This window comes from Manacus vitellinus, unplaced genomic scaffold (genome assembly GCF_001715985.3).
Source record: "Manacus vitellinus isolate BGI_N305 unplaced genomic scaffold, ASM171598v3 scaffold_3_pilon, whole genome shotgun sequence".
Lineage (NCBI taxonomy): Eukaryota > Metazoa > Chordata > Aves > Passeriformes > Pipridae > Manacus > Manacus vitellinus.
Genome location: NW_021940535.1, coordinates 14,526,954 through 14,539,880, shown reverse-complemented (window position 1 = coordinate 14,539,880; position 12,927 = coordinate 14,526,954). Strand labels below are relative to the sequence as shown.

At 39.5% G+C, this 12,927-nt stretch overlaps 1 protein-coding gene across 1 annotated transcript in view; it reads right to left on the bottom strand.

The window, feature by feature from the left end:
* Positions 1–5,539: 5,539 nt before the first annotated feature.
* The window catches only part of GADL1 (glutamate decarboxylase like 1), a 68,401-nt gene continuing 61,013 nt past the window's right edge, over positions 5,540–12,927 (bottom strand). The window contains exon 14 of the mRNA XM_008933512.3: positions 5,540–8,238. Coding sequence (XP_008931760.1) covers positions 8,065–8,238 — 174 coding nt within the window. The 3' untranslated portion in view covers positions 5,540–8,064. The remainder of the gene's footprint in view (positions 8,239–12,927) is intronic.

Below are 12,927 nucleotides of genomic sequence, written 5' to 3'. Positions count from 1 at the left end.
GAGGAGCACTTAAAAAGGAGTAATTAAATGTACAAATATCTAATAGGGAAAAGCCACTTAGAGCAGTTGGCCAAAGAAGCTCTAGTGCTCAGAGTGGATCACAAACCTGACAAGACTCAATCACATCTTGCTGTTACAAAAGAGGGCAAACATCATGCTGTGATGTATAAAGAGATGTACAAAGTCATCCTGCCACCCTTAAAACATGGTGAGATTACAGAGGACTGTTCTGTCTTGTTTTGGGCAGTAGAATAATCAGCAGACTTTCAAATATGGCTTCCGAGGTAAAATGGGAGGAATGACTGTAATGCAGGACTAGAAAAGAAGACAAAGGGTAATAAGATTATAATCTTTGAACATGTAGAAGTCACAAAGAAGAAAACATACTTGTTGGCCCTAATCATGGTGGAGATCAAGCACAGAAGGAAAAATCTAGATTATCCATTATGAAATAATGGGAAGGCTGCAGGTTGTCCAGCATTTTTGGTCATGAATCATAGACTAGGCAAAGGTTAGACACTAGTTCTCTAGTGCATCACTGATCCTATCTCAGGATGAGGTCATATCTTCTCAATGACATCTTGAGATGTTTTCCTGCTGCAGGAGTTGCAGGTCTCTGTTCAGTCTGTGCCTCCAAAGGTCTGAGTTCAGAGCAGTCAAGAAGCTGGAAATTTTGTTCTATGAGAAATTCCAAAATATGCTGGATTATGAAGGCAGGACATCTTCTTTTGCAATTCCCTGTAGAACACTTGATACCTCTCATGGAAAGGAAATTATAACAAAAAACCCCAGCAGTTGGATTGCTTCAGAATAAAGATCCCACTCTACTCTGCACTGATGCAGACTCACCTTGAGTCCTGTGTGCAGTTTTGGGCACCACAATATAAAAAAGACATTAAGCTATTAGAAAGCATCCAAAGCAGGGCAATGAAGATGGTAAAGGGTCTTGAGGGGAAGCCATATGAGGAGTGGCTGAGGGTACTTGGTCTCTTCAGCCTGTAGGAGACTGAGAGGAGACCTCATTGCAGAGTACAGGGGAAGAGGAAGGCAGGTACCAATCTCTTCACTCTCATGACCAATGACAGGACTCAAGGAAACAGCATACAGCTGAGTTAGGGGAGGTTTAGGTTGGATATCAGGACAAGTTTTTTCACCCAGAGGGTGATTGGGCACTGGAAAAGGCTCCCCAGGGAAGTTATCACAGCAGCAAGCCTGCCTGAGTTCAGGAAGTATTTGGACAATGCTCTCAGGCACATGGTGTGATTCTTGGGGGTGTCCTGTGTGGGGCTGGGAGTTGGACTTGGTGATCCTGATGCGTCCCTTCCAACTCAGTATATTGATTCTATGAAAAAATCAAGCCTGGAAACTGAGCACTCAGAGGCCATACAACTTACAAGAGGCTTGTATGATCCTGACTCCATTTTTAGCCTTGGTAAAAAGAAAGGGTAAGGAATTACTGCTCAACTGAGAGGCTCAAAATAGGGAAAGTGAATTTTTTATGTTGCCCTGAGTTCTTCATTGCTCAGCTTGGATGCCACACACACACCAGTGTCATCATGAGTTACATAGCATGGAAATACATTCTGGTCACTATTTAGGCAGGATGACAAGAAATAATCACAGGTCTGCATATGTTTCCCTAAAATCTATTAAAATTCAATGTTTTCACAGGAGACTGCCTAAATCAAAGCAATATTTTCTGACATTCTGGTCATTTTTGCCTGAAAAATCTCAAGAAATTTTACTTCCAATTCCCTCCTCTGCCACATGTGAGACAACTAGGAGCGCTCTTTGGAAGAGACATCCTGAGTATGGAACAAGTTGGTTACCAGAGGACACACCAGTAGATGGAGCACACGACTCTGCAGTGCTGTGCTTTGGCTCTGTAGCGCCAATTAATATTCTCACTGTTCACTGCTCACAGCTTGAGATAAGAGCTGGACCAGCCACTGAGCCTGCTGCCCACATAGCATTTCCTTCCTGCTATACTCCAGATGAGAGGCTAGATCTGCTTTGATGTTTACCACTGAATTTCTTGGATGGTTGACTTTATTTACATGTCATTTAGGCTTAGCTCATACACTGTCATTTATGCTATCATTATACTTATCTCCACAATTTTCTGTTTTGCAAGTGTTTAACATGATCTACCTCTAACCAAGAAGTTCTTGCAGCTTTTTGCAAGTCCTCAAAGATTTTGCACTTTGTTTGACTTAGTCTCACCTGTCACATGTTCTTAAAAATCACCTAGTTCTTCATGCATGTCAAACTCTAAAATTTCCAGCATAGCTTCATCAGCAAACTTCATGAACATATGTCTGATCTTTCTGGAAGGGTTAGCAATGAAAGTATGAAGTTACATTAGCTCAAGATCAATACCAAGGTATAACTTTCTCCATTATTTGTTTTCATCTTTCACTAGATAATCCTACCCACCTTACATTTTCAGTCCTGCTTCCCATCTTATGTAGGTTTTCCCAAATGATACAACAGCAAATACTTTAAGAGTCCAGTCTAGAAAATCAATTTTTCTATTCCCAGAAATCTCTCTGGCTAGTCTAGTAGCATTTCCCTCTGCTAAGCCCGTATCTCAGTATGTCCCATTTTTCACTCACTACTGTCTCCTGGTAGTGACTCCTTCAACAATTTTCCTAAAGCCACAGTGCAAGTTTTCACAAAATAGAAGTTTTAAGTTCCTTGTGTATCATTCATCTGTAAAACAGAACAACTAACATTTCTTTCTCCCACTCTTTGTCTTATTCAGTTTCACAAGGCTAAACTGATCTCCCACGTGAAGTCACGATTTTGGTGTTTCCATAGTTCCAACAGAAGTGAGTGATTGTTGTCTGAGCATCTAGATAGGAGAAAAGGAGGGTAAAACATCACATCAATATACCAACCTGGCACTGCTTTTGCTTCAGCTTTCAATCTTACCCTTTTTGCTACACTTTCCCTGTAGCTCCAAATACTGAAAATATCCCTATGAAAAAATGTACAGGCATGAGAGAGGGCACAGAAACAGAGGAAGAATAAAATCCATATCACCTGGCATGAAAAGGGAATATGGATAAAGCTGCCAGTGTCAGTGCATGCCAGATTTAAGGAGTCGCTTCCCAGAATGACAAGCTGGGTAAAAGTCTCTTGGAAGAACAGTGTTGGGCAGAGGACAATATCGACTACACAGTCCCAAAGGCAGATGTTACGTTCCATGGGCCCGTGCTATTTCATGGCAAGTGCTTTCATCATACTTTCTATTTTTAAATAGTTTTGTACAAGCTACTTACATGAAAGAAACTACTCCATCAAAACAGAACATCTGCGTTTGACAGAATTATTAAGAGTCTCCATCCTTCACTTTCTATTATTTGCCTTCATCCCTGATAAAATAAAAATTTTACTGGTTTTCTTTAAAAGATTTTAAAAATGTGATCAATTGTTCTTTAGTTGCATACGAGCTACCAAGGCTGAAAGCGGTCATCTTTGTTGGACCTTTTAAAGATTACCCCTTCAGTGTCACTTTTATTATTGAGACTGCTTTAAAACAAACTTTACCCTGATATATACAAAAATCGTTAATGTGTAAGCATGTACAAAGCGTCCAGCCTTCTGAAAGGGCTTCTCTAGGACAGTGGATGGACATGGCATGCTGGGGCAGACTGCTGCAGCGCCAGGGTATGTGCAAGTCCTTTGCTTTGTACGGTTTCCCCACTCCACCCCTGCAGCACAGACACAAGGCACAGCCAGGTACAACAGATTTAGCTGAGGTTAATCGTTCACACGACCATTGTTTCCTTCTGTGGGTTTGCCTTGAAACCTTTGACACTCCCCTTATTGCAGTGCAAATTTCCTCGTTTTGTTTTGTTTCTCAAAGTAATTTTTGGCTGATTATTGTGTAGTTACAGAATTAGAGTAATAACATCTAATTGTACATCTGAAGCAAAACCATGTAATTGTGGGAGACTAGATTCAATTTAAAGAAAGAAAACCCCTCCACCAGGGTTTCTTGTGCTCACAGTGCTTTTGCCAGGCAGTGCTGCTTTGATTGCATCTAACCTGCAATTAGCATGAGCAATTAAGACAAAATTAACGTGCGCAATTGCATTATTTCAGGATGTAACAGTAGTAATATTTAGCAGTTACTGAACTAGACACAGTGCTTATAAGCTCAAATAACTATCAGCATTTACTAGTTACACCACAGAAAGGAGGACAGGTGTGAGTCAGCCCTACCTACAGCAACTGATTTCCAGGATGAACAAGCTTTATTCACCTGCTGAAAGCCCATGGAAGCAGCCAATGGGGAAAAGAGGCTGGGTAGTTTTGGCACTGTTGAAAGAGTGGGACCCAAACGCCACTTTCGGCTTACTTTTGGCTTGTCACAGAGCTCACATGCAACATAATAGAGAGAGCAAGCTTAACATTTAGTATTTCTGAATTATTCTCCTCTGCCTTCAATATTTCATATCAGTTTTGTAAGTCCTATAAAGGTACAAGGATTTAAAAGTAAAAATTTTTACAGCATGAATTAATGCTGTGATTTGTGTATATGAGGAAGCCTCAGGCAACATAACAGGCTTTTACATACTCCTACCATTCTGGGAATGCAACTCTACCAGTTCTACCACACCTTTCTCAAAGGACATTTCTTGTCCTTTAGGGACAAGGTCAAATGCTATTTGAAAAGCATCTTAATGAACCATTGAAGGATACAAATGAAAATACATTTCAATTCAGTCTCACAGAAATAAAGATGTATCCAAACCTGTAGGCACAAACCTCAACTAGACAAACTGAGATGTTCAGAGTGCAAAACTGCTGGCATTAAAATGGAAGATCCCAGTCATAAAACTCAGGGCCCAATCCAGGAAGGGTTTCCAGTTACACCAGTGGGAGTTAGAAGCACTAAAATCACACATAACCACACTCTAATGATTAGTATTAATCAATCACAGAAACTCATAATAGAAGTCCTAAGACGGGGTCTACCGGTTCTAGGTATACTGATTTATGTGAGTGATTTTTTGCACATGGACCCATCACAAAATGCCCAAAGGTCTCCCAAGATGCAGCCATACAACCAAGAGCAAAAATTGCCTCAGCATCCCTTCTGTCTAAGTATTTCTTTCCTTTTCTATTGAAAAAATTATTAGGGATAGACAAGAAATTACAGTCAACCAATGGATCAGGTTCTACACTGATTTATGCATGTACCTCACTACTTCCAGAATTTGGTGCTTCTCAGTAATTAGGAGCAGGAGTTCATGAGCCAATCTCAACTAGCTAGAACAGACAAAAAAAAATTAAATGCATTTCTGCGCAGACAACTTATCTTCTGCATTTGAAAGCAAGAGTAAGATAAATTGTGACATGTTTTCATCCACAGCATTTATTAAAGATGATATGGGCACAGCACACAGATAAACCACATCCTGAAGCAGGGTCAAACCAGGTTTCACATTTTAAAGCTGAAGTGCTATCTGTCTGGAGTGCTCATAGGTACCTTCTGCAGTTCCAGAACTGACAAATGACAAACACAGACTATATTTATAAGGCTGTCATTTACTTCACTTTTTATTAAAATCACCAGCTACAAAATAGATATTTTGTACATACTAGTCCTAAATAAGCAACAATAAGAAAATTACATTAGTCCTGAAATATTGTGCACCTGGGACATGATAAAGGGTCAGAAATAATACAAATTATATGGAGATTAGATAAGGTACTCACATCACACTGGAAGGTTAACCTATAGCTTTGAAGAAATCAGTGCACATGTTGATCAGAGACCTATTTTCTGCAAACACAAAAGAAGTTCCAGCTTGCTCTCATTTAAAAATACTGTAGCCACTACTGTTACAGAAACAAACTGCGTTACTTCAGTCTTACATGTGCCATAAGTGTTACAGTATCTGGAAACAGAGAAATGCACTAAAAACATGAAGAGAAACAAGACAGTAACACTTCTTTGATAGCGGTGGTGCTGATGAAAGGTGTCATAACTTCTTCATGAATCAAAAATCAAGTACTCACCATAAACAAAACATCCTGACACTGTATTGTCTTTCCCTTCAAGGTCAAAAACAAAAAGAAGGAGAAGGGATAACAATCTTGTCTAACTCAGAAAGCAACAGCAAAGTCATCCCATCCATCCAGCACTCCTTGTGTACTTTGCACTCCACCCACAGTGACCAGGAGGCAAAATAAGCCTCACGGGCCCTGAATTTAGGTATGGGCTTTCCAAGATCCTGGTAGCTGGTACAGCCAGAAGACAAGCCAATTAATGATTGAGTGATTTGTGAGTATTAAAAGGCAAAATCCAGGGGCCACATTATGATACTCATTTTTATATTACTATCAACATGGGTTTGGTTTAAAGTTCATTAGATCACTATGATAGCACAAGCGTATTCACCTCCAGGACACTGTTAAAGGCATCTGTCAGGGGCTGCAGGATGATTCTTGCTCCTAACTACTGCTCTGATAGTGCGACCTCCTTGGTTATCATGGCCTTGCTAAACTTTTCACACCATCGTCTTGGAGATTGGAAGTAAGAATTTCATGCAATGTTGGATCCTAGTACAGTGTAGGAAATGAAAATGAGGAAGTGTTGTGTTTAAAGACAGCTTTCAGGACAGAAAACATTATAGTAGAAAGGTTCATATTGGTCAGTGCTACCTCAAATACAGAATAAGGAACAAACATCAAAACATTAGACAAGCAGATGTTGGTTACAAGGTGAAAGACATGGCTATTTCCATTAGTTTGCTGCAAGAACTTCATCCCAAGAAATAAATTTCTATCTTTATAAAATAGATCATTTTTATAGAATAAAAACAGATGAAACATATACTTTAACTCTTAACACAAAGTGCAGAACTTAGTTTTCTAACCTAAGATTGACCAAAAATGTTCAAGCTGTTCATATCCTAAAATCACAGGAAGACCTTCTCTGATCACTACTACTGTAATTTCAGAGTCAAATTACAAATTATACACTGATAACATAAGATCAAGTCATCTCAAATCTGTAGCAAAATACAAAACAAATAATGACAAATAAGTAATTTTTCTATATTATTAATATATAGTCACTATGCACAAAAATATGCATCTTTTGGGTAAATATATATTTTTTCTCTGTTATAATTTTAAAGTGCATCTAAAAGCTTCTAAATAAATCTTTATACTTTAAAAATAGAAGAAGGTAAACAGTAGTTCAGAAATGGTAGGTAGCTCTTGTTAACAAAGAGTTAAGAAATTCTAAGTGTTATTCCAATATTCTCAGCTGTGCTAAAGCGGTGGTGATATTTGGGGTGCACAACACTGGCAAACACTGACTGGACCCAATGACTGTGTTTCCTAGAATCACAAAATCCTGTAGGTTGGAACAGACCTTAACAGGTCACCTGGTTCAACCTGGTCAAAGCAGGTCAATATTGGTTACTCAGGACTTTGTGCAGGAGGTTCCTGCAAACCTCCCAGTGTGGTGACTGCAGTGAGCCTCATTCCAGTCTGCGTGTGCTCACAGCAGAAAACCTGGGCAATCCACTTAGCTAGGGCCCTTGAGGAACTCTTCATATAAGTTCAAAATTTCCAGTCTTATCAGTTTAATCACCAACCAAACTAAAATATTGACAGAGTAGATAATTAACTAGCATCTTAAGGCTCACTGAGCTAAACCACTTCTCACAGCAACTTCAGAGGAATATTACCTGCATACACAAGTGACCAGTTTGAGCTACACTGTGCACAGGCACCCAGAAAATAGCTGCCTTCCCTGGGACATAGATACCATTTGCAGAAGCGCGCCCGAGGAAACACTTCTTAGAATGGCAGCAATGGTGCTGCAAGCACCAGCCTGTCCCAGCCCCCATCAGCAAATACTTTCCAGTGAAGGGGTGTTCTACCTGCAAAGTTCTCAACTTCAATCTATACAACGACAGTTTCCAAACTCTATGTCAAGCTTTTTACTACCTTTCACAGAATAACACCAGAATGCTGCTGCCACTCTCTCTCCCCAAATATCACACGTGAGCAGCACCTGATGCTGTCGATCTACAGCTACAAGTCCTTAGCAAGAAGTTCAATTTCATCCAGCAAGAAGTCCATGTCCTCTCGGCTAACTTGTGGGCTGATCACCACCTGACGGAAGAAGTTGACTTTGCCCCGGTGAGGTTGGTACCCAAGCATCATGCTGCCCTTCTTCATCATCCTCTCTTTAATTATAGGAGCAACCTGAAAGTAGACACAAAAAAAGGTTGATGTCACCCTCAGAAATATAGCATTTTTGGGCAAGAACTGTATTTTGTGACCTAAAAAGTTTTTTTGAACTGTCTGAGTTTTGCACCTCTTGCCTGTCTTCCCACTGCCTGCTCCAAGTAACAGCAAAGCTCAGGCCTGCAGATTTAGAGGCACTGAGACCCTCAGCTTCTGGGACTCCTGAAAGAATCAGAGCAAGATCTAAACCCCTCAAAAGCCTGCTGTTTGAGGCATTCATCTGTGGCATGGGAAAGACTGGGTTAAGGTCCCTAGTCTTCCTGATTTAGATCAAAGGTTTGAACCCAGTCACAGCTAGTTAAAGGCAGGGTCTGTCTCCTTGTACTAATTAAGCTAAGAATGACTTCTCTCCCTTGATGGCCCTTCTCCCCCCACATCTGCAAAGCAGCTGCCCCTAGAGGACATTCTCAATTGTACCTTTGTGAAACTTAATCTGTCAAAGAAGTCTATTAAGGGAGAAGGCCTGATTCTGAAGCTTAAGATTTCATCTCTTAGATTTAGGCATAAGTAGCATTTGTCTGCACCACTCTTGCACAGAATGAAATCTCACAGGTGTCTAACTGCAGATAAAAACATGAGTGAGATTGGCAGAATCAGGTCCTTATAGCTGAGCACTTGATCTTATCCCAGCAGGGCTGTAAACTTTGGCCAATTAATCTTGGGCTTAACTTTAGGTGTGTGAGTAGTTCTGCGTTGTCATGCTTGAAATAGGTCATAAGCTGAAATGAATTGCTGGACTAAGTACTCTATTCCTTGGAAGAAATAATTCAACAAATTCAACAAATAAGTAACTTGACAGAAGTAGTACTTTTTAAAAGGTCTGGCATTTTAACATATTATTAAAATATTTAATATATTATATATTTAATATATTCTATGTATATTTAATATATTAGAAATAACATCACAGTATTTCAGAACAGTGTATTCCTTTTTTTCTTTCCGTGATGGTTTGACTTTGAACCAAGAAAATAGGCGTGTGACCTAAAAGTTTGGGCCAGATACTATCACCTGATTTGCAAAAGGAAAATGATGATGCCAACCTTACCTTAATAGATTTATTTTTATGGCATATATTACTAGGCAAGTCCTGTACAACTTGCTTAGATAGAAACAGGTAAGGTTTTCAACACTAACAGCCTAGCTTTCCCGTATTTCTTTAGTGGTACATGTCTAAACTACAGTTGTTTCAAAATGTGTATCAAATTCAGAGGCGGAGTGTTTATGGCTCCAACTTGATTCATCTCTCTGATTTTGCTTTATCTTTGTGATAAAACTAGATTGTTTATTTAGCATTTGTTTTTTAAACTATGAGAGTGATGGAGTCACAATTCTAACTAAAATCCAGTGCAAAAAATCAGTGTAAATTGTTCTGCCTCAGGGCCACCATGAGCAGGTCACATCCTTGGTACCACAAGGGGTAGGTAACCCACAGCAGCTGTGGCCTGAAATAACCATGACACTGTGACATTGTGCCCAGGAGGCACTGTGCTGAACACCATATACGTACAGAAAAGAGAAAATTCCTCCACCTCTGTACTTGACAAGAACCCCCAAGTGACTTCTGCTCAAGGAATAAAGACACTACAAGTGCAAGGGGAGAAGCAAATTCTTCTTAATACACTTTCTCAGGCTCTTCTTTAAGATTCAAATCCCTATGGCAACTTTTAGCCTTTATTGATGTTCCATCAGAGTTATTTCATCTTTTGTATCACACTATTGATTCTCTTCATCTCAACACCTGGCACTCCACAATCCATCATCCCAAAATGTGCAGTAGCAAAAATGGAGACCATGACAGCAAAAACATTTATGGCTTCAGTAATCTGAGGACTGTAAATATACTGCATTTCAATAGGTCTTCTCTCATGAAAACGAAAGGTAGAAAAACCTCACTTTCACGATCTCATCAATTATCTCATTCATCCTTCATGCTAATGAAGCCGTCCTCTTAATTTGAAGTTTGTCCATCCCTTTTTGAAGCCAAAACAAGCACTTCCTACATAAAGAAATAAACCAAACCAAAACAAAATCTTACAGCTTTTGACAGGATTACTTTTGGAAAGATTTTCCATCAAGTATTTTGCATGTTCTATTTGCTACAGTTGTGCAGTCAGTGTAACAAAACTGTCAGGGAACTTATCCACAGAAAGCAGTAAGGAACAGAATCTGTGTCCAAACGCTTAAGTACATGTCTCACAAAAGAACAATAAAATGATACATGCATGCTAAGGCAGGAGCACAGGGTATGACTGCTAACAGAAGGGAGAGGCAACTACCACTTTGCAGCAGAAAAATTAGACCTAAAAGAAACTAATTGCCTAGTGAGGAGTTCAATGAGTTTAATTCCAACCAAAGTCAATGAGACCTGAGGATGCTCAGATATCAGAAAAAGCTGCACAGGTCCATTCAGGATAGGCTTCTCGGAAAGCAATTTAGTGAGAGTGAGATTGCTTCACCAGTCCAATTATTTTACTACGGAACTTACTTCAAATCGTAAATCTAATTCTTTTTGTGGCCTGCCAGTGGAGCAGTCTCAGAATTTTAAGTGTAATATATCCTAAACCCAAAGTTCTCTTCTCTCCTTTGCTCACTTCACCTTTTCCTTCCCACTGCTAGCCTTCCCTGCCAATCCATCCTGGAGATTATCATTTCAAATGCTCACTACAGCAGGTCCTTCTTCCACCTAGGAAGGTGGGGAGAAGGTGCCATGTGTGGGAGGTCATCCTGCAGCAGGGCTGCTCACATTGCTCTGTGCAGCCAAAGGTCTGTGGAACTGCTTAGCCTGAGGACTGATGGGTGCACCACACTCTCCCTGTGGAGACCTACATAGAGGCTGTAACAGTTCTACTTCCCTTACCATTAATAGCAGAGGGGTTTTTTTTTAAATAGACCAAAAATTACAGAGTAGCTTAGCTCCTCCTCTACCTACCTGAGTGACAGGATAATCTGTTCTCTCACTCTCAGCCAGCACTTAGCTATACTACAAGCAACAAAAAGTTTAAGCCCTGAAGTTTAAGCTGTTTCTATCACAAGTCCAGACTACAGCTGATCCTCCTATATATTTACAACAAAGATGTCAATGTTCCTTCCCAGCACATATACGCACACAGAGCACTGCAATATGTAGCCAGGACCAACTTGGATGCTACAGCTGAAATCCTAATACACCGGAGGATCAGGAGAGCAACATATCTCCCTCTCCATATCTCAAGTATCCTTGAGAAAACTGATTCTGCACAGTCATACCATAGGGCAATATCTTAAAACCACTGGGTCCCACTGATTGACTCATCAGTGACATTTAATCCAAGTTTCTCCAACACTTTAAGAATTTCCATCAGGCTCAAGTCATGATAGCATAACACACTTTGGCAACCACCCTTAAAAACTGACTCAAAAAAAGAGCTGAGCATATTCTCAGCAGGGGAATCGCATACTTAGTGTCTCGAAGAGCTAGTTCCCAAGTCTGGACAATAAAAATCTTTTCAGAGGACTTGATGAAACACCTATCTGAGATAATTTCTTCTTCTTCTTCTTCTTCCAGATAGCAAGACCTCCAAAACAATTCTCAAAGTGGTCAAACTTCGTAAGCCTGGTTCTTAAACTAAAAACAACCTCCTAGCACATGGGTTTCTTGTGTAAAGTGAAATCTACAGAGCAGCTCCATTAAATAGGTGGTGTTCTTACTCCATTAGTCACAGCACAGTATTATGGTTTGGTATTCATTTACTATTATTTGCCTCCTGTTGAACAGTATGGACATTTGTAAGAACTGGTTTGTAAATTTTATTCTAATAACAAAAACAAACAAAAAACCACATAAGGTAAACAGGTGCCTAACTTTTCAAATCACATAATCCCATTAACTTTTAAAATACATACCCCACCTGCACTAGTGCTGCTGGGTTTGGATAGCCAAATAAGTTGTCCTAAAGAGAAGGAGAATTTCCCAACAAATATGCTACTTTGTTCATTTTGCTGAAATAAAGAAATCAGCACCTACTGGTTCTAATTAGCCTGTTATTTTTCTTCACTAATGTTGTCTCTGACAATCGCAATTAACAGATATGCTGAAAATGCAAGAAAGCTCAGGTTGGATAACTGCAAAATAGCTTGCTGATAATGGAAGACCATGTCAACCTTGATTATAGATTTCTTTCTTGATGCCCTCCTTTAATCTATAAGAGATCTCATTTTAGACTTAATTCAGTATTTTCAAACCGAGTCCCACTAATATCATCAAAAATTATATTCTATGCCCCTGACACCACATCTCTGCTACCTGAATACTCCCTGTACTGGCATCATTCTCACATCGTTCTCACAGTTGGATAGTCTAGTCATACCTGATGTTACATATCACAACAGTTTTTTCAAACTGAAGGCTAGAGGTTATAAGCTTTAAAAGCAACATTCTATAATTTTTTTATTTAAACACTAAGGCAAAAGGAATGTTGCAAAACACTAAGTTGCAAAATTGCTAAAAATGCTGGGTAACCATATTCTGCTAAGCAATAAATTTGAGAATACATGCCTTCAGGGGGAAAAAAAAAAGTCATGAATTTGACAAATATCCTAAGACAGCACTACCTAGGAAAAAAAAAACAAACAACAAAACAGAAAAGCCTAAAGTTTTTCTAAACT